Genomic DNA, 20498 nt, shown 5'->3' with positions numbered 1-20498 from the left:
TAAATGTTGGGCAGCACGGTGGCTCAGTGGTTAGCACTGCTGCCTCACAGTACCAGGCAGCCGGGTTCAATTCCCGCCTTGGGCAACTGCCTGCGTGGAGTTTGCACATTCTCCCCGTGTCTGCGTGGGTTTACTTCGGGTGCTCCGGTTTCCTCCCACAGTCCAAAGATGTGTAGGTCAGGTGAATTGGCCATGCTAAATTGCCCGTAGTGTTAGGTGCATTAGTTAGGGGAATGGGTCTGGATGGGTTGCTCTTCGGAGGGTCGGTGTGGACTTGTTGGGCCGAAGGGCCTGTTTCCACACTGTCAGTAATCTAAAAAGGATATTGGGGAATATTTGCACAAAATGTTAAGTGTGACAGAGCAAGTTGGGAAAACAATCGATAATAAGGATGCTGCACTTTATAAATGTATAGATTCTCTGGGAAGCAAGGAAGGAGATTGCAGAGCCATTTGTCTTGATTTTTATGTCCTCATTGTCTACAGGAGTAGTGCCAGAAGACTGGAGGATAGCAAATGTGGTTCCCTTGTTCAAGAAGGTGAGTAGGGATAACCCTAGTAACTATAGGCCGGTGAGTCTCACTAGTGTTGCGGGCAAAGTCTGAGAGAGAATTGTAAGGGATGGGATTTATGAACATCTGGATAGGAATAATGTGATCAAGGATAGTCAGCATAGTTTTGTGAAGGGCAGGTCGTGCCTCACAAACCTTATTGAATTCTTTGAAAAGGTGACAAAGGAGGTTGATGAGGGGAAAGCGGTAGATGTGGTATATATGAATTTTAGTAAGGCGTTTGATAAGGTTCCCCATGGTAGACCACTGCAAAAAATACGGAGGTATGGCATGGAGGGTGAGTTGGAAGTTTGGATTAGGAATTGGCTGGCTGGAAGAAGACAGAGGGTAGTAGTTGATGGCAAAGTTTCTTCATGGAGTGCCGTCACTAGCGGTGTTCCGCAAGGATCTGTTTTGGGACCATTGCTGTTTGTCATTTTTATAAATGACCTGGAAGAGGGGTTAGAAGGTTGGGTAAGCAAGTTTGCGGATGATACGAAAGTCGGAGGAGTTGCTGACAGTGAGGAAGGATGTGGCAGGTTACAGCAGGATATAGAGAAGCTGCAGAGCTGGGCAGAAAGGTGGCAAATGGAATTCAATGTAGCTAAGTGTGAGGTGATTCACTTTGGGAAGAATAACAAAAAGATGGGGTACTGGGCTAATGGTCGGATACTTGGTAGTGTGGATGAGCAGAGGGATCTTGGTGTCCATGTACACAGATCTCTGAAAGTTGCCACCCAGGTAAATAGTGCGGTGAGGAAGGCATATGGCGTACTGGCTTTTATAGGTAGAGGAATTGAGTTCCGGAGTCCGGAGGTCATGATGCAGTTGTATAAGACTCTGGTGCGGCCGCATCTGGAATATTGTGTGCAGTTTTGGTCGCCATACTATAGGAAGGATGTGCAGGCACTGGTGGAATGCCCGGCCAGTAGCAGTGGTGGACTCTCCCTCTTTATGGGCATTTAAGCGGGCATTGGATAGGCATATGGAGGATAGTGGGCTAGTGTAGGTTAGGTGGGCTTGGATCGGCGCAACATCGAGGGCCAAAGGGCCTGTACTGCGCTGTATTCATCTATGTTCTAGTACAAATTAAGGAATTTACAGTTAATGTCCATAAAACACTGTTTCAGTCACATCTGGAGTATTACATCAAATTCTGGGCAATTCATTTTCATGAAAGCCTAATGAGGATGCAGGAAAGCATTTGGAAAGTTGTTGTTGGAATGAAAAACATCAATTACATGGATGGATTTGAGAAATCTTAGGCACTCTATAGCCTTTAGAATTTAACATCAAGTTTAACAACTTCAGAGCATGAGCAGTGTCCTCTGTTTGATTACATTTGCTACTGTCTCACCTCCCAAAGTCTTAAATGTATAAATATGCTCTCAGAAGGATTGACTTAGTTTCTACAATCAACACCCATCATTAGCACTTATTTTGCATCTATATCACACCTTCACTGTCATTGTTATTCCTTCTGTCTTTTGCTTATTACCCTCACCAACTGTTCCACTCACTCATCCCTCCCCCATTTGTCAACAGCATGAGAAATATAATTTTCCAGCTTCTTCAGTTCCAAAGAAGAGTCACTGGACTCAAAACATTAACTCTGATTTTCTCTGCCAGATCAGTTGAGTTTCTCCAGCACTTCTGTTTTATTTAAATCTTCAGCATCTGCAATATTTTGCTTATATTAAAGAAATTGGTATTGCTTTGTTTCATGTGGAGAATGTTGAATGTTGAATGTTGATTCGATAGAGATGACAGATCTGGACAGCAAAAAAAGGGATCCTATTGTTAAAAGAGCTGACAACCAGAGAACAGTGCTCAAAGGTAACTGGCGAAAGAACCAAAAGCAACATAAGGAAAATCTTTGATACAGTCAGTCATTAGATTCGTGAGTGGTCTGCCTTTGATGAACCTGCCTATACCAATGTCTTAGTTTTCAAAAGGGAATTGGATAATATATAAGGAAAGATTTACTGGGTGGGGGTAGGGGGGCGCGGGAAGATAGTTGAGTTGGACATTTGGTGTATAGTGCTCTTTAAATTTGCTTCAGCTCCTAGTAATGCTGGAATAAGGACTCTTCCTTACTCTTTCCAATGTGTTGGGTCCATTATGGATTACAATGACTGGATCTTCACTTTCCCTCTTCCTTTAAGCCCTTAAGATCAGCTAGGCAACGTACCAAATGTGATTCTTAATTGTGTCACAAAGCTGGTTCTGTTTTTCTAAAAGTTGTTCCTTTTCTTAAGGATATTGTGTCCTTGGTTTTTTTCAGAAGGGTCATAAACAGCTCCAATCAAACTAGTTTGGTATAGAGATGAAAAAGGATTTTGAGAGGCCTTTTATTTATATGTAAACAGATGAGACTTCAGACCAAAGTTGTTATGTTTTAGAAGTGACCTGTATAGTGAAAGGGGAGTGGTCAGCTCTCTAGCAGAGCAGTTCAGTCCAGACCTAGTTAGGAGTTCAACTGTGAGTTGTATGGAAACAGGCTGCTAGACTCTCTCTCCTTTTGCCCTTCTCACTTCAACTGTAAGCCTTTGTTTCATTTTTACTGTTTTTTAAACGTGTATACTCAGAACAGCATAATTAAATCTAGTATAGATAGACTGAGTTCTGTAGGGGTTCTATATTCTGTTGTGTTTCATTGTGTAATTTTGTGAATAAATTTTTGTCTGTTACAAAACCTGTTAGTCAACCTAGCTAACTCACTCACTAGGTAATTTTCACTGTACACTTGCAAAGTTATGGTCTGGGCTACCTGCTTAAGAATGTTTTGAGTGGTCTGGCCTAGTCCATAACAATTGCTCTTATAAAGGATGCTATCTTTTCCTACTAATTTAATTCCCTACAATTACATCATTATACTTCTTTCTTCTTCCCCCTACCTCCTTTGATATTTTGCTGTTCTCATCTCCCATGATCGACATTTTGGCTATCCTTCCAATTGTTGTTATCCATACCTAACATAGGTAGAAAGTACATTTGTACTTTTTTAGTAAGGTCAATTTCTGCAGATCCTCATTTTCCATCTCTCATTATTTTTCATTAGTCTGCACATTATTGGGATACTGCACCAATCTGAATATGGACTTCTATGGAAGATGGTGACTAAAGTTTGGAGATACAGCTGTTCAGACACTATTAAACCCCACCCCACACCACTACCACCATCAACACCACTACCTATACCATTCCCCCATACCCCTCCCCATTACTTATGAGCTGGAATATTTCAAATTTATATTCCAGCTCTACCAACCTATTTAAATGGACCCTTGCTGCCTTCAGGATAACAGCATGTTTTATATGAATGGAGGAGAAATAGAGACATCAATAGTTAGAAATTAGATATGAGGTAAGTAAATGCAAGTGGCAATAACATAAATTATTGTGTGATAGGAAATTATTACCATCCCCAATGCTGTAAAGAGTGGGAGCCCTTTAGCCTTTTGCATGCATAATTTGGCTAATGGATACTGTGGGAACATGAATATATCGATTAAATTAGTCAACCACTGATAGGGAACATTAACCTGAAGTTATTTTGAGACAGAAATATTGATTCACAAGCCCTTCAGAGAAAAGGATTTTTTTCCTGAGTAAAAACTAATGTGGGAGGTAATTACTGCAAATTACATTGTACATTCTCAAGGATCTACCATACTTTTATTCTCAATGAGTAATTAGGGCAATGCCATATACTGCATCATAAATCTTCTTTCCTTTTATTCATCAATGATTATTTCTTCAAACACACTCATTCCTTTTTTCTGATGGTTGATTCTCTGCTTTGATCTTGATTAAAGAAAAGGTCCTAAAAGGTTAGAATCCCTGAATTATCCCCAGATTGTTTCCATGCCCCTCCCTGTGTCTTCCTGACTACATTTTATTGTTTTTCTTTAAGCGGCTTGATTGTATTTTCTGTTATTTCTGTCTAAGTGGGGGCAATCTTCAAAGTATACATCGGAGCTGGTAAACCTCAGCTAACAATGTCACACGGCTAAAGATTGGCAGCAGTGTGCCCATCATATTCCAAAATCGACCAGCTGTGAACACGATTGCTCAGCCTGCATAAATTAGAGTCATAGTCAAGAGTCATAGAGGTCTACAGAACTGAAAAATACCTTTTGGCTAATCAAGTCTGAGTCAGTCAAAATCAATCATCTAATTATTCTAATCGCATTTTCCAGCACTTGGCTCATTGCTTTGTATGCCTTGACATCGCAAGTACACATCTAAATACTACATATGACGGTCTGTGCTACTACCACCTTTACAAGCAGACAGCTCCAGATTCCCACCCCTTTGAGTTAAAACAAAACACTACATCCCATCTAAATGTCCTGTCCCTTACTTTAAATCTATGCCCCTTGGTCACTGATCCTTCCACCGAGGGGAAATGTTTCTTCCCATCTACCCTGATACTGTGCCAAAAGGTGAATAAATCTGTCTATACCTTAGTTATGTTGATTCTAGATGACATTTGTGATCTAAAAAGTGATCCTGAGTAAGAATTTTGTTTTGTGATCCCAACATTGACTATTTTGCTGCTTTACAAAGAAGGAACAAATTTGCATTTGCATATCAACTTCTCATGTCCTCAGTAAGTCCTCACTCATTTTAAAATAAATTCATTATATTTGATGCACACTTATTATTCAGAGAAATGCAGAAGCATTTGTGTATGTCAAGCTTAAATAAATAATACATAGAATGAATAATCAATTAATCAGCTTATAGTTTTAATAATTAAGAGAGGAATATTGGTCAGAACGTTAGGACAACAATATAAGTTTTGTGCTTCAAGCCTATTTCTGACTGACAATCATTCTCTAGTAAACTTGAAATCAGAGCCAAAGGGACATGCTAAATAGGCTAGAATTATTTTCCTGGAGTGTTGGAGGCTGCGGGGTGACCTTACTGAAGTTTATAATATCATGAGGAGCATGGATAGGGTGAATAGACAAGGTCTTTTTCCCAGGGAATGAGAGTCCACATCTAGAGGACATGGGTTTGAGAGGGGAATAATTTAAAATGGGCTTAAGGGGCATAAATGGAATGAGCTGCCAAAGGAGGTGGTGAAGGCTTATACAATTATGACATTTAAAGAGTATCTTGATGGGTACATGGATAGGAAGGGTTAGAGGCAAATGGGCCAAAATGCTGGCAAATTTGAGTAGATTAGTTTAGGATATCTGGTTGGCAAGGACGCGTTGGACCGAAGAGTCTGTTTCTGTACTGTATATCTCTATGACACTATGACTCTATCTGTTAAGAGTCTTCAAATAAAAATCTGCAGCAATGCTCCAAGAACACAGTCCTACAATTGCTAATATACATCCTTCCCCAATTCTATTTCATTACTTATACTACTGGACTTGAGTACAAAATTGATGCAGATATTTGAATAAAGTACTGACATATTGTGTAAAATGGTTGTTTTGGATGAGATATGGGGATGAGTTTTTTTTTGGACGAGATAAGGCCTAATGGTATTATCACCAAATTATTAATCCGGAGACCTCAGAAATGATTTGGTGATCTGGGGTCAAATCCTGCCATGGCAGAGCGTGAAATTCTGGGGAGGCATGGTGGTTCAGTGGTTAGCACTGCTGTCTCACGGCGCCAGGGACCCAGGTTTGATTCCCATCTTGGGCGACTGGCTGGGTGGAGTTTGCACATTCTCCCTGTGTCTGCGTGAGATTCCTGTGGGTGCTCCAGTTTCCTCCCACAATCCAAAGATGTGCAGGCCAGGTGGATTGACCATGCTAAGTTGCCCATATTGTTAGGTGCATTAGTCAGGGATAAATATAGGGGAATGGTCTAGGTGAGTTACTCGTTGGACAGTCGGTGTTAAGTTGTTGGGCCAAAGGGCCTGTTTCCTTACAGTAGGGAATCTATTCTAAAAAAAGACCTTAGTTGTCCTATCAGGTAACATAAAATGTGTCATTAACCTCTTTTGAAGAGGATTTGTATGCACAATTCCCAATAAAACATCCCTAAAGGGCTACTTTTACTTTTAAGACAAATTATTTCCAGGCAGTATTTGAAAAATGCAACATAAAAGCTTATTGCACAAGAGCTCATGATATTGGGTCTAATGATTGATTAACAGAAAGAACACAGAGAGTCAGAATTAATCGCTCTTTTACACAATGGCAAGTTGTAACTATTGGAGTACCACAAGGATCAGTCCTAGGGCCTCAATTATTTACTGTTGAAATTAGCGATTAGGAGGAAGAAGCAGTAAGTAATGTGACTAAATTTGTTGATGATGCAAAATAATTGGAAGTGTATGTTCCGATGAGGATATAAGGAACTTGCAAAGGGATTTAGGTAGGTTGAACAACTGGGCAAATATTTGGCAAATGGAGTTTAATTTTGGAAATTGTAAAGTCATGTGCTTTGATAGGCAGGATCAAAAGGAAGATTATTACTTGAACAAAGTGATACTCCAATCAAAGTGCAGCACAGAGAGATCTGTGTGTTCTTGTGCATAAAACAAAAAAAAAGCATGCAGATGCAGCAATAAATTAAGGAAGCAAATGGAATTTCTGGCCTTTATTGCAAGGGAATTACAGTTAAAAAAATAGGAAAGTCTTGTTCAAACCGGGCACTCGGTTGGTAAGGCTGCACCTGAAGTGCTGTGACCAGTTTTGTTCCCCATATTTAAGAATAAATGGACTGGTATTGTTGGGAATTCAAAACAGATTCACTAGGCTGATTCCTGAGATCAGGGGTTGGCTTATCAAAAACATTTAAAGAGATTAAACCTTTATTCTTCAAAGAATGAAGAGTGAGCTAACTTAAAAATAGAAAATTCTAAGGCTTGACAGGAAACATGTTGAAAAGATGTTTCTGCTGGTGGAGTAATCTCAGCTGAGGGGGCAGTTACACAAATAAACCAATATGCATTTAAAACTGAGATGTGAAGGAATTTCTCCTCCCAGAGTAGAAAAGTCTGGAATTCTCTAACACGGAGAGTTGCGAAGGCTAGATTAACAATGTATTTAAATAGAAGTTGTCAGATTTTTGAAATATTGAGAAGCTAATGTCCATGTGGAACTGGCAAGAAATAGGTGGTGATGCCTGGCACAGATCAGCTGTGAACTTACTGAATGGAGGACAGGCTTGAGGGGCCAAATGGCCTATTTCCATTCAGTTTTTATGTTCTAAACCATTCAAAGTCAACATCTTTGAAGTCTACAAAAATTGTTTAATTTATTTCCTTCTTTATTTGCATTGTCCTTTATGTGAATTCATTAAAGAGGAATATACAGAACGACCTTGATTATCCGAACATCAATTAGCTGAATTTTAAATTGTCCGAATAAGATCTCAAGGTCCCGTAAAAACACTATCCAATACCTGAACTCTCATTATCCAAATAAAATATTCCCCGCCTGTCTCATTCGGATAATCGAGGTTGTTCTGTATCTTTAGTGGTAATAAGGACATTTTTATTAAATTTCTAAAAGCCTGAGCCATTGAACCATTTTGCAGCATTGTGGAATTCTCTAGTATTTACTGGAAGCAGCATTTAAAAATATATTGTAAGATATATTGTCAGATAAATTTTGCATGCAAATATCTATTCTCAAAAAGCATGCAAAGCAGATACCCTGATGTGCCTTACTTCAACATGCAAGGGAAAACCACAACTGCACCTACCTCTTCAGCCCCAGTCCTGAAATCCATGTGCTATAGCACAGAGGAAAATGCTGGTCTGTAAAACATAGAGAGAAAGGCATCAGCCGAAGCAAAGTACAGTTAATTAAGCTTTAATGAACAAGAAGGCTTGCATAATTGATATTACAAATTATGCAAAAATTGTTTGCATATTCTATCATTCAATACATTGATATTCTGCTATACAAAATAAAAAATGAAGATTGAAATTTATTTCCAATTAGCAGATAGAGTTGAATATAAAGTAGGTAATTCTTTGATCCAGAAAAACACACAGAAAACTGTCTTAAGTTTTAGAATTTCCTTTTCCTGCTGCTGGATAACTGATTAGTACATTCAACAATCACAATTTGATGGAATAAATGTTCATGATCCAACATTAGAATACATTACTAGACCAGATTTTGCAGTCAGCAGCAAAGCAATTGCATTCAAGCAAAAATAACATAATTTACAAAGATCTAGTGGTGTCTGTTGGGAAAATATCACCTTTTCCTTTATTAATTTGAACCTGGTAATAAGTTAAGGGGATTTCTAGGCATCCAGCAATAAAAACAAGCAGCCAATCCCACTAAATAATTCTCATTAGACCAAAAGCAGTAAATAAGCTGTCTTCAGTCATTCTAACAAGATTGAAATAAAATTTGGGATATACTCAATTGAAACCAAAGTATAATAAACTTGAAAATGGTATGGCCCAGATTTCCTAATGGTCAGGTAGTAGTATCTGCAGCAGAGATAACAATGACATGCCAGAACACTGGAATTCCCAGCATAAAAGACTCCAAAGGACTTGTCTAAGAAATTGAAGATTTTCCTGTATCTGGAACCCTGTGAAGGTATCCATTTAAATTGGAGAATACAGAGGTTCTGCAATGATTACTCAGGAAACTGATAAACAATAAGGTTAGACCATTAAAAACTTAATCTAATTCCTGAGTAATTATTCAACTGACATCCACTCATGACTGCAACAAAGAAAGAAAGGCTGAAACTGCATTGATTTTTTGAACTACTCAGTGAATTGTTCATAGGATGTGGGCATCATTAGCATTTATTTCCCATCCCTAGGGCAGCTAGATCAACCACATTGCTGTGGATCTGGAGTCACTTGTAGGCCAGACCAGATAAGGATGGCAGTTTTGCTATCACAAAGGGAAACAACAATCAACAATAATTACTTGATTGCCGTTAGACTATCTCTTGTTAATTCCACATTTTTACTGAATGCAATTCAATTATCTGTTCAGTAACATTACCACTATGTCATCACTATAAGCAAGGCAACCTATTCACTTTCTCATGCATTTTTAAATGTTGACAACTTTGTATTCAAATCTCTAAATTCTTCAAAAAAGTACCAAGTAAATCTGTCTCTGGGATTACAAGTAATGAATTTGGAGACTATTCCTGAGTGGTTTTACTACTGAATATGATTTATATTACAGCGCATATTTAAAAAAGCATTAATGTGAAATCTATTTAAACTGTAATCCATTCCTGTGAAAATTAGGATTGTCATGGAATTCAATATAATAGTTTATTTTTCCTTGACAAAATAGTGTTTCACGCTCCCCCACACTATAAAAAGTAAAAAAAAACAAGAACACATCTATTTGAGTATCTTGATTAATCCATCACAGCTTGTTGCTTACTTCCACTTTTGCCAGCATCTTAAGAAACATAGTATTCCATTAGTGTTGATCATTTAAAACATTGCCTATTGATGTGACATACAATTCCAGTTTCAAGGGAACACACTGCCATTCAAGGCTCGAGGATGAATAAAGGCAGCTCACATGCCCACACTCCCTCATAATGGGTATTCAAGCAGTTTAGGGTCACATTGCAGATTAAGTGCACTCTGAAACACTGGTAGGTTATTGCTAATGGAAGAGTTAAAATGAGATTCCACAGGAATATTTCTCAATGGTAGGGCACTGCCCCATTGATTGAATTCTATAATGGTCCAGAAGGAAATGTTATGTGCACATACTTAAAAGTGGGATCACTCAAAGACATCAAGCATACAATGACCGAGATAATTGGCTGTTTATTGTGAAATACAAAAGGTAAAGGACTGCACAAGTAAGAAAGTCTACATGTCCTCAGTAGGGGCTGATGACGACAGACTTAAAGTTCAAACTCAGCTCATTCATTCTGGAAGCGGGTTACAATTAGGTTTTCTCTATGCCTCTCAGGATATGTCATGCATTGTACTCACACTCCACATAGTCCTCTTGGTCAAAATCCCAAACCTCAGTAAACCTCAAAAGATTGATGTTGTTGTCCTATTTATCTGAATCCAGGATATCCTCCATTGTCAGCTCCAGTTGTGAAGTCTGCAACATGCCACAAGTGGCACATCCTTTCAGAGAGATGTCAGAGGTGTCAAGGCATCGATACCTCATCTTAAGGAGGGCTATTTTATGGCCCAGGTTGAAACAATTGCAGTGTTATATTATCATTCTGCATTGGTTTGAGGATTTTGTGAAGTTGTCATCAGATATGTTTGGAGTTGGCGCCCCTTGTTTTCCAGTATCCATCACTCTCTGGTTTGAAGACTTTAAAAGAAGGTTGTTATCTGAGATCCCTAAAATATGAGTTATGGCAGCCCCAAAGATTCAGAATCGTTTGGCCCAGTGAGGCTACATCAACCCTCCAAAGAACATGCCACCTAGACCCTGCACTCCCTTACATCCCTGTAACCCTGCATTTACCACAGCTAATCCACTTAGCCTGCACATCTTTTGATGGTGGGAGGAAATTGGAACATGTGGTGGAAACCCATGCAGAGAATGCACAGAGACAGTCACCCAAGGCTGGAATTGAACCCAGTGAGGTCCCTGTGAGGCAGCAATGCTAACCACTGAGCCACGTACCAACAACTTGGCTCCAATCCCCGAAGTCTGATATCGATGATCACATATAAATTAGACATTCATATTTTATGTTCTTTTACATTGATGACAGGGTGACAGGGTGCTCTCAAAGCTATGTGGGTACAATTGATAGCATTCTATCCCTGGGGGAAGCTAGACACAGTGCACAGTCCCACCGCCTGAGTTGCCTGACTGTCACAATCTTGTAACAGAATATAAAGGGCTGCGAGTGAGCAAAAATGCCATCGGTAACTTCTTTGATGCAATTCATGAATTGAGGATTTCGAGATGCACACAGATGTCCAGTTGGTCCTTGAAATGAGCCTCTGGCGTAATGATTCTGGGTAGCTATGACCTTCCAAGCTACTAGGATGCGAATGCCTCCTACCCCCCTCACCCAGTACTTCTGAGTGCAAGTCTGCTCCAGCAAATGCCCCTGTTCAGATATGATAGCCCAAAACATCCTGAATCCATTCCCAAATTGTCTCACAGAGAGTGGAAGAAAATGGTAGCGAGGCTTGTAGTTGCAGCAGCTTGTAATTGTCCTCCACCTCCTCAGTGGATCCTTGCCTACCTCATTGCCCTGTGAAGGCAATGAGGCAGTCTGAGGTTGCTCATCTCAATGGGCATGATTTTGCTTGTAGGTTCTCTTCAGAGTTGCACCACAAAGACCCCAGCCATGGTGTTCCCATGTGAAATCCATGAGCAGAGAATCAGTGGGGAATGTCAGAAAAATAATGAAATTTCATTGGAGGAATTCATGGACCTCATATTTATTATAATAAAGTATCATCTTATACCTTCACAGAGTCTGGCATGGATCTAGCTCAAGGAATGCACTGACATAAGAAGCACTGAGAGATGTGATCTTATCCAATTATACATTGCACAACCAACAATTTCATTTCACATTGAGAGTAGAATTCTAGCAATAAGATACTATGTTTGCCCTATCATGGTTCCCTTCTACATCAGAGATCAAGTGCTTGCATCCTTGCAGTTCAGTGTACAAATCTGTCAATTGAAATGCATTGGCTTCCAGTACCTGCTATGGAATTTGCCCTGTGAAATGGTCCTACATTAATTGCCTTGTTTGCACTGCATTTGATTAGATTAGATTAGATTCCCTACAGTGTGGAAACAGGCCCTTCGGCCCAACAAGTCCACACCGACCCTCCGAACAGTAATCCACCCAGACCCATTCCCCTCTGACTAATGCACCTAACACTATGGGCAATTTAGCATGGCCAATTCACCTAACCTGCACATCTTTGGACTGTGGAAGGAAACCGGAGCACCCGGAGGAAACCCACGCAGACACAAGGAGAATGTGAAAACTCCACACAGACAGTTGTCTGAGGTGGAAATTGAACCCGGGTCCCTGACGTTGTGAGGCAACAGTGCTAATCACTGGGCTACCGTGCCGCCTTCTTGTTTAGCTGACATAACAAGGAGGCAATTAATGTGCACAATGGATCTTATGTCTGACAGAAAGAGTGTGCTGGAAAGCAGGCACCTCTACTCCACGAATCAGAACAAAAGTACAATTGACTTATTCAATCAGCAAAAATGTTCAATTTGTTTACCTTTTTACTATTAGAACAAAAATAATTTTATCAAGATTTTCAATGAACTCAAAAATAACATGCTTAATAATATTTTTTTTCTTTTTATGCATTCACAGGATATGAGAGTTGCTGGCTAGTTCAGTATTCATTGCCCAGAGAGCAATTGAGAGTCAACCACATTGCTGTGGGTCTGGTGTCACGTCTAGGCCAGACCACGAAAGGACAGCAATTTCCTTCCTTAAAGGACACGAGTGAACCAGGTATGTTGTTCCCAACAATTGGCAACAGTTAATCTTCAAAATGCCAAAATAGTTACCAACTAAGCCACTATTGAATTAAACTACATCCCACTAATCCTAACTCTCACACACATTGATACACTGACAAGACAAAGACATACTCAATCATGCAGAGCTGTTATGGGTAGGGAAAAAAATTAGGCAGAAAAGGGAAAAAAACCACAACAACACCTGTTTAGGTCAAAGGCTAAATCCCGATGACAAAAAAATTGGTTGAATGCTCAAAGTTCCTTTGGATTACTGTGGTTGAGATTGATTGCTGACCATCACAGAATAATGGAAAATCTTCAGATTCTGTTGAGAAATAGTTGGGAGTTCTAACCTTTGCAACTGAATTCAGGTATGCTCCTAACGGTTTCACTGAAAGAGGTACAGAGAGTATTGCTTCTTCAAAGTTCTATCTCCTGTTGACTGAGAGAGAGAGAAAAAAAAAAACACTACATGTCCTTGCAAACATCTCCAGCATCTGCTCATCTGTCCAAGTTTAAGTCCCACCCGCCCCAGAAGTCATAACATGACCAGGTTATTAGGTTGATTAAAAATAACTACATAGTGCATCTGGTGATCTGCGAAAGTAAAATGGCACTCTTTTGTACTCATTTGGCTACTGGTAGTGTCATTACCTCTGGGACAGAAGTTCTGGGTTCAAGTCTCGTCAGCCCTGGATGTGGATTATAACATCTCCAAAGAGATTGATTAAAACTATAAAACACGGCAAGATGATCTCATTTCGAGAAGGGCCTTGCTGATTATCTCACCTGCAAAATATCTTAACCTACACTACATTGTCTAGAGCAATGTAAATCTTCTCTAACCCTGTAATGTTCAAACGTATCCATATTCTAATTCTCAATCAATAAATGCATGCATGCCTAATGTATGATGCTCATGATTGCTTTAGCCATAATTTCTAATCTGTTAATCTGAAAGATTTTAATTTTATAATTAATTTGTGACCTTAAATGACCTGCCGATGAAATGCAAATTGGAGCCAGATGGGTGACATTACATATTCAGTGGAGGCATGATTACTGCACAAAATAGTACACTAGTCCTGTACTGGACTAAGAATAGAAGAAGGGCTTATGCCTGAAACGTCGATTCTCCTGTTCCCTGGATGCTGCCTGACCTGCTGCGCTTTTCCAGCAACACATTTTCAGCTCTGGACTAAGAATTAGTCCACTTAGAATTTCAGACCTGGTCATTTGGTTGAAACATGTGCTGTGTGCTTGCTGTGCATGCATGTGGCACGTTTGAGTTTGATTTACTGTTGTCACATACCAAAAAAAGTGTTGTTTCGCATACTCTACAGGCAGATCGTATCATACAAAGTCCTTCAGGGTAACAGAACAGACTGCAAAATACAGTGTTGCAGCCACAGAGAAGGTACAGCGAGGGAGATCAGCATTAACAATTGAAATATCCTTCCCTGATTACAGCAGGGAAGAAACTGTTCTTGAATCTGTTTGTATATGTATTTAAACTTAGATATCTTATGCCCACTGGAAGGAGGTGAAAGAGAGTATATGACTGCGGTGGGAGGGGTCTTTGATTATGCTGGTATCTTTCCTGAGGCAGCGACAAATATAAATAGAGTCAATGGATGGAAGGCTGGTTTGGGTGATGGGCTGGGCTGTGTTCATGACTCTCTGTCGTTTCTTGGGAAGAACAATTGTCATATTACTCTAGCATGCATCCAGATAGGATGGTGCCATGCAGCAACATATTACCCTTTGACTGTTTAGTGCTGGAAGCATAAGAAACTGCTTGGATTTTATTCCATGCTAAAGAGTAAAGCAAAGATGTGTGAGCATCCAAGTAAGTTCAAAGGGAGTTAGCATTAAGAAGTAACCGCAAGGTGGCAGTAGTTGCATTCCAGCTGTTATACCTTATTTTCCTACAACACTTCCCAGACACTATGTTTAGCACGACTAAAATTAATTGAAAAACCATTGGTTACAGCAATGGGATTTCATGTTAACAATGATGCTGGGGCCAGTACACTGAAGCGTAATAACCTACATGGAGCAAATGTTGTCAATCCAATCAATGTTTATTGGAAGGGATTTCTGGGAGGATTTGTATCAGGTTTATAGCACCAAACAGCTGGTTGTTGCTGATGCTTAGCATGTTACAAGTCATCTTCCTTTGACTTTGAAGCATTCAGTTTTCTGAAATATGACGGCAACCTTGACATTAATGTTAGCTGCATCTGCTCAAAAAGATGTGTTTATAATTTGTTCTAATTATCATCGCAAATTCTTGCACACAAACCTTTCATTTTGCTTTCAGAAACAGAAGGCAACATTAGCCATTCAATGATGTGCAACAGTTATGCACATTTGAGCCAATAGATTTTATGATATTTCAATGTAAATTAAAATCGGTAGCATATGTTCACATCTATCTATCATCTATACAAAACATCAGTAACTCATTCGACAAAATAGCAGGATATTGCACAACAGAATTTAAGGATTGATTAATACATTACATTTGTAATACAGATCTAAGTTAAATATTGATTGATACGGATGGAAACTGGATGACATTTCAATCTACATATCAGGGACACTTGACTTGAATTTTCTTTCAAAAGCTGTGTGATTAGGCTTGGTGACGTTATAAAAGCCTTTGCTGTTAACTTGTTCAGCTGTTTATTTCTTCAACAAAAATAAACTTGCAACTTAAAACAATTGAACCTTCTTTAAAAAAAGTCATTTATGGTACGTGGGTGTCACTGGTTGGACCAGCATCTATTGTCCTTCCCTAGTGGCCCTTAAGAAAGTGATGGTATGCTGCCTTCTTAAACTGCTGCAGTTCATGTGCTGTAGGTAGACCGATACTATCATTAGGGAGGGAATTCCAAGATTTTTACCCAGTGACACTGAAGAAGTGGCAATATATTTCCAAGTAAGGATGATGAGTGATTTGGAGGGGATCTTGCAAGGTGATAGTTTTCCCATGTATCTGTTGCCCTTGACCTTCTGGATGGTAATGGTTTGGAAGGTTCTGTTAAAGGAGTCTTAATGACCTTCTGCAGTGCATCTTGTAGATGATATACACTGCTGCCACTGAGTGGTGGGGGGAGTGAATATTTGAGTCTATTATTGTATAAATGTTTACTCCTCAATTTTTGTTTGCATGCTACATTGAATTGTCAGCATTGTCACAAATCATAACCCTGTAATAGTGATAGACTTGGCTTCGAAATCAACTCAATTTAACAGTTTGTCATGAGTTGAGTTTACTTTCGAAGCTGTAAAACATATTCAAAACTTTAGTGATTAAAACTCTGTTTATGTTATCTCATCTCTACAATATTCTGATTAGCAAGAGAACAGTTCACGTAATAATCACAGAATCCCTACAGTGTGGAATCAAGCCATTTTGCCCAACAAGTCCACACTGACATGCCGAAGAGTAATCCACCCAGACTCCTTCCCCTATCTAACTACTCTATATTTACCCCTGACTAATGCACCCAATCTACACATCCCTGAATGCTATGGGCAATTTAGCATTGCCAATCCACCTAACCTGCACATCTTTGGATTGTGAGAGGAAACCGGAGCACTCAGAGGAAATCCAGGTAGACACCGGGAGAATGTGCAAACTCCACACGGACAGTCGCCCATAGCTGTACTCGAACCTGGGTCCCTGGTGCTGGGAGGCAGCAGTAGGAACCGCTGAGCCAACTTGCCACCCTATATGAACAGGTCCCTTCACTGGTAAGAACTGAAGTGAGATGCTGTAATGTCAGTAGCTGTAATTACGTCAAACTAATAAAATTTAACTTTTTAAGTATGTTCAGTTACACATAAAAGCCAGACATGTTTATTTGTGTTGTGAAAATTTGTAGGTATTTTGTATTTCATGAGCATATGTTTTGTTTTACTGTATTTCTCGAATCTGATATCACTGTAGTCCTTCATGGGCAATGAAGCAGTACTGAAGAAAACATCTTTGAAAGTGCCAAACTTTATTTGCATTTAAAATCAAAGGTATTAGTATGATAATAATAATTTATGTCCTTTATACTTAACTACAGAGTATCAAATTTCCCAGTTGCAAAATGTACCTTTGATATTAACTCTTGTGACGTGTTTGGTTTCCCTTCCTTAGGAATTAAATCCATATTGCATCTTAGATTTTCATGATAACTTGTTTACATAATAGATTGATAACAGCAACCAAGCAATATATTTGTTACAAGAATATATTTTCTCTGTTGCATGAGGATTATTATAAACAACTAATGTTAATTTAAAAAAAATATTCATTTGTGGAATATGAGCATCACTGGCTGGCCAGTGTTTCTTGCCTGTCCCTAATTGCCTTAAGAAGGTGGTGGTGAGCTGCCTTCTTGAACTGCTGCAGTCCACTGATGGGCTGACCAACAATGCCATGAGGAAGTGAATTCCTGGATTTTGACCCAGTAACAGTGAAGGATTGGCAACACATTTCCACATAAGGATGGGGAGAGGCTTAGATGGGAACTTGACGGTGGTGGTGTTCCCAAATGTCTGCTCCCTTGTTCTTCCAAATAGAAGTGGCCATGGGTTTTGAAGTGCTGTCTGAGGATCTTTGGTGAATTTCTGCAGTGCATCACGTAGATAGTACACACTGCTGTTACTGAAGGTCAGAGGTGGAGGAAGTGATGCTTGTGATGTAGTGCCAAACAAGTGCGCTACTTTGTCCTGGATGGTGTCAAGTTTCTTGAGTGTTGTTGGAGCTGCACTCATCATGGCAAGTGAGGAGTATTCTATCAACTCCTGACTTGTGCCTTGTAGATAGTGGACAGGCTTTAGGGAGTCAGGAGGCGAGTTACTTGCTACAGTATTCCTAGCCTCTGTCCTGGTCGTACACTCACTGTGTTTGTGTGGTGAGTTCAGTTGAGTTTCTGGCCAATGGGGGATTTAATGATAGTAACACCCAGTAAATGTCAAGGAGTGGTGATTAGATTGTATTTTATTGTTGATGATCATAGTCTGGTATATGTGTGGTGTGAATGACAGCCCAAGCTAGAATATTGTCCAGATCTTGTTGCATTTGAACATTGACAGCTTCAGTATCTGAGGAGTCGCAAATGGTGCTGCACATTGTGCAAACATCGGTGAACGTTCCCACTTCTGACCTCAGGATAGAGGCAAGGTCATTGATGAAGCAGCTGATGTTTGGTCCTAGGAAACCACCCTGAGGAATTTTTGCAGAGATGTCCTAGACTTCCAATAAGCCTGACCATCTTCCTATGTGTCAGGTATGACTCCAACCACCGGAGAGTTCACCCTTGATACGCATTGATTCCAGTTTTGCCAGAGCTCCTTGATGGCATACTCAGTCGAATGTAGTGTAGATGTCAAGGGCTGTCACTCACTTCACCTCTGGAATTTAGCTCTTTGTCCATATTTGAACCAAGGCTATAATGAGGTCAGGAGCTGAGCGGCCCTGGCAGAACCCAAACTGGGCGTCATTGAGCAGGTTATTGCTGAACAGGTGTTGCATAATAGCACTGTTGATGACACCTTCCATCACTTTACTGATGATTGAAATTCGACTGATAAGGTGGTAATTGGCCAGGGTAGATTTGTCCTTGTTCTTATCTACAGGACATATCTGAGAAATTTCCCACATTGTCGAGTAGATGCCAGTGATGTAACTGTTGTAACAGTGTTGTAATATGATGTATTGAAGTCTAAAGAGAAAAAACAGATACCAGTCTATAACATAGAGTACCTTGTGTTGATACATACTTCCTGTCTCATTTCCTTCTATTATAAATTTACATTTAGAATATAAATTGCCTAAATGTTAAATTGTGTCTTGTTTTCTTCTCAGTTGTATGCATAAGGACCATGGCATGAGTCACAGAAGAGCAAGGGAGTCTTCCTGATGTCCTTGCAAGCATTCCCAGTGAGAGTGTTTGCTAATGACTACATAGTATTCAGTCCCATTCACAACTTCCCAAATAATGAAGCAACCCATGCTCAAATGCAACAAAATCTGTACAATATTCATAGAATCAATCACAGAAGCTTTGGCAGATATGGTCTGCATTGGTTTCTTCCATCTTGTCTCCTCTTCCTCCTCCTTATTGACAACTACAATTGTAAAGCTCTATACTCCCATGATGACAGTGTTGTCTGGAATGCAGCAGACCATAATGAATTTGACATATACTGGTTTGGACCAAATGCGTTTTTTGGAAGGATTTACGAAGACAGGCCCACTTAATCCTGTGAGTAGTCCTCGATGATCTCTGGCGGAGGCAAAACCTTCTACCACCCCATCTCCCCCAACCCACCCGATTAAGTCCAAGGATGAAAGAGGCTGATGAAGGATTCCTGGCTGCTGGCTTATTAATGAATCAATTAACACTCATTATTCCTGAACCCACCATAAATTAGAGAGTATTAGGCATTAAATCCATGTTGCATCTTAGGTTTACATGATAATTTCTTTAATAGGCATTCCTGTTTCCTCGGAAAACCACCAAGCAAACCCTTCTTAACTTAAACTGATACACTGCACCTTTTGCTACATGCCCGACATGCAAGGTTTTCATTTACCTTTGACCTGAGGTCCACTGGTGATCCTTGACCTTTGCTGAATGCATTGTGATCAGTAGTCACCATTCTCACTGGCATCATGAGGAGATGCCAGCCTCAGATTAGGCGATATCAATCAGAGGGAAGGCTTGACGATAGCCATGCAAGTAAATAAAAGGATCATTATTCAATCTGACCTCCACTATGGAAGCACCCCCAGTGCTCTAAGTGGCAGATATTATCCCGATTGACCTAACGCAATCCCTGCCCTCATATGGTATGCATGAAGATTGTTATTTGCATGCTTCCTAAGAGGGCAAGGGTTCTCCTCTGGATCTCTGAGCCATGTGCTCAGTGGAAAGCCTTTTGTCACCCCGAGCATCTCTTTGGTTTGTTGTGATGGTTCAAATGCAGAGATTAAAGCAGCATACTGGGGTTTGACAGCTTCATGCCTGCTGCCTGCATGATTTTCTGTGTATCTGTTTATTCTCCATGTTTTGCTAGAATTGAAGTGAAATGCAGACTGCTGCAACCATTCTTTTACATCTTTGTGCCAAAACAAAGTCCTTCACTATTTGCTACAGTACTCCTTGTAAACTTCAACAATCTAAACTGGTGCAAGATGCACCAAATACTTCAGCAAAAGCACCTAAAGCTAGCAAAAAATAAAATCCTTTAGAGCTAACCTTTAATGAAGTGCTGGTTTTGGGATATTTCAGAATGCTCACTTAGATGTGTTTGCTTAAGTGATGGTGTCAGCTGGTGTTTTCGAGTCATAGAGTCATAGAGATGTACAGCATGGAAACAGACTCTTCGGTCCAACCCGTCCATGCCAACCAGATATCCCAACCCAATCTAGTCCCACCTGCCAGCAACCGGCCCATATCCCCCCAAACCCTTCCTATTCATATACCCATCCAAATGCCTCTTAAATGTTGCAATTGTACCAG

General features: G+C 39.9%; 1 protein-coding gene across 6 annotated transcripts in view; it reads right to left on the bottom strand.

Moving 5' to 3' along the window:
• Positions 1-20498, bottom strand: part of sntg1 (syntrophin, gamma 1) — a 517427-nt gene that overhangs the window by 182944 nt on the left and 313985 nt on the right. For all 6 annotated transcript variants that reach the window (XR_006311406.1, XM_043688307.1, XM_043688306.1 and 3 more), the window contains one exon: positions 8234-8288. Coding sequence is in view for 5 of the 6 variants with exons in the window: in XM_043688307.1 (XP_043544242.1) it covers positions 8234-8260 (27 nt within the window). In the remaining variant the exon portion in view is untranslated. The remainder of the gene's footprint in view (positions 1-8233; positions 8289-20498) is intronic.

The sequence above is a fragment of the Chiloscyllium plagiosum genome, chromosome 4 (assembly GCF_004010195.1).
Source record: "Chiloscyllium plagiosum isolate BGI_BamShark_2017 chromosome 4, ASM401019v2, whole genome shotgun sequence".
NCBI classification, from domain to species: Eukaryota; Metazoa; Chordata; class Chondrichthyes; order Orectolobiformes; family Hemiscylliidae; genus Chiloscyllium; species Chiloscyllium plagiosum.
This window is presented reverse-complemented; position numbering and strand designations above follow the sequence as displayed.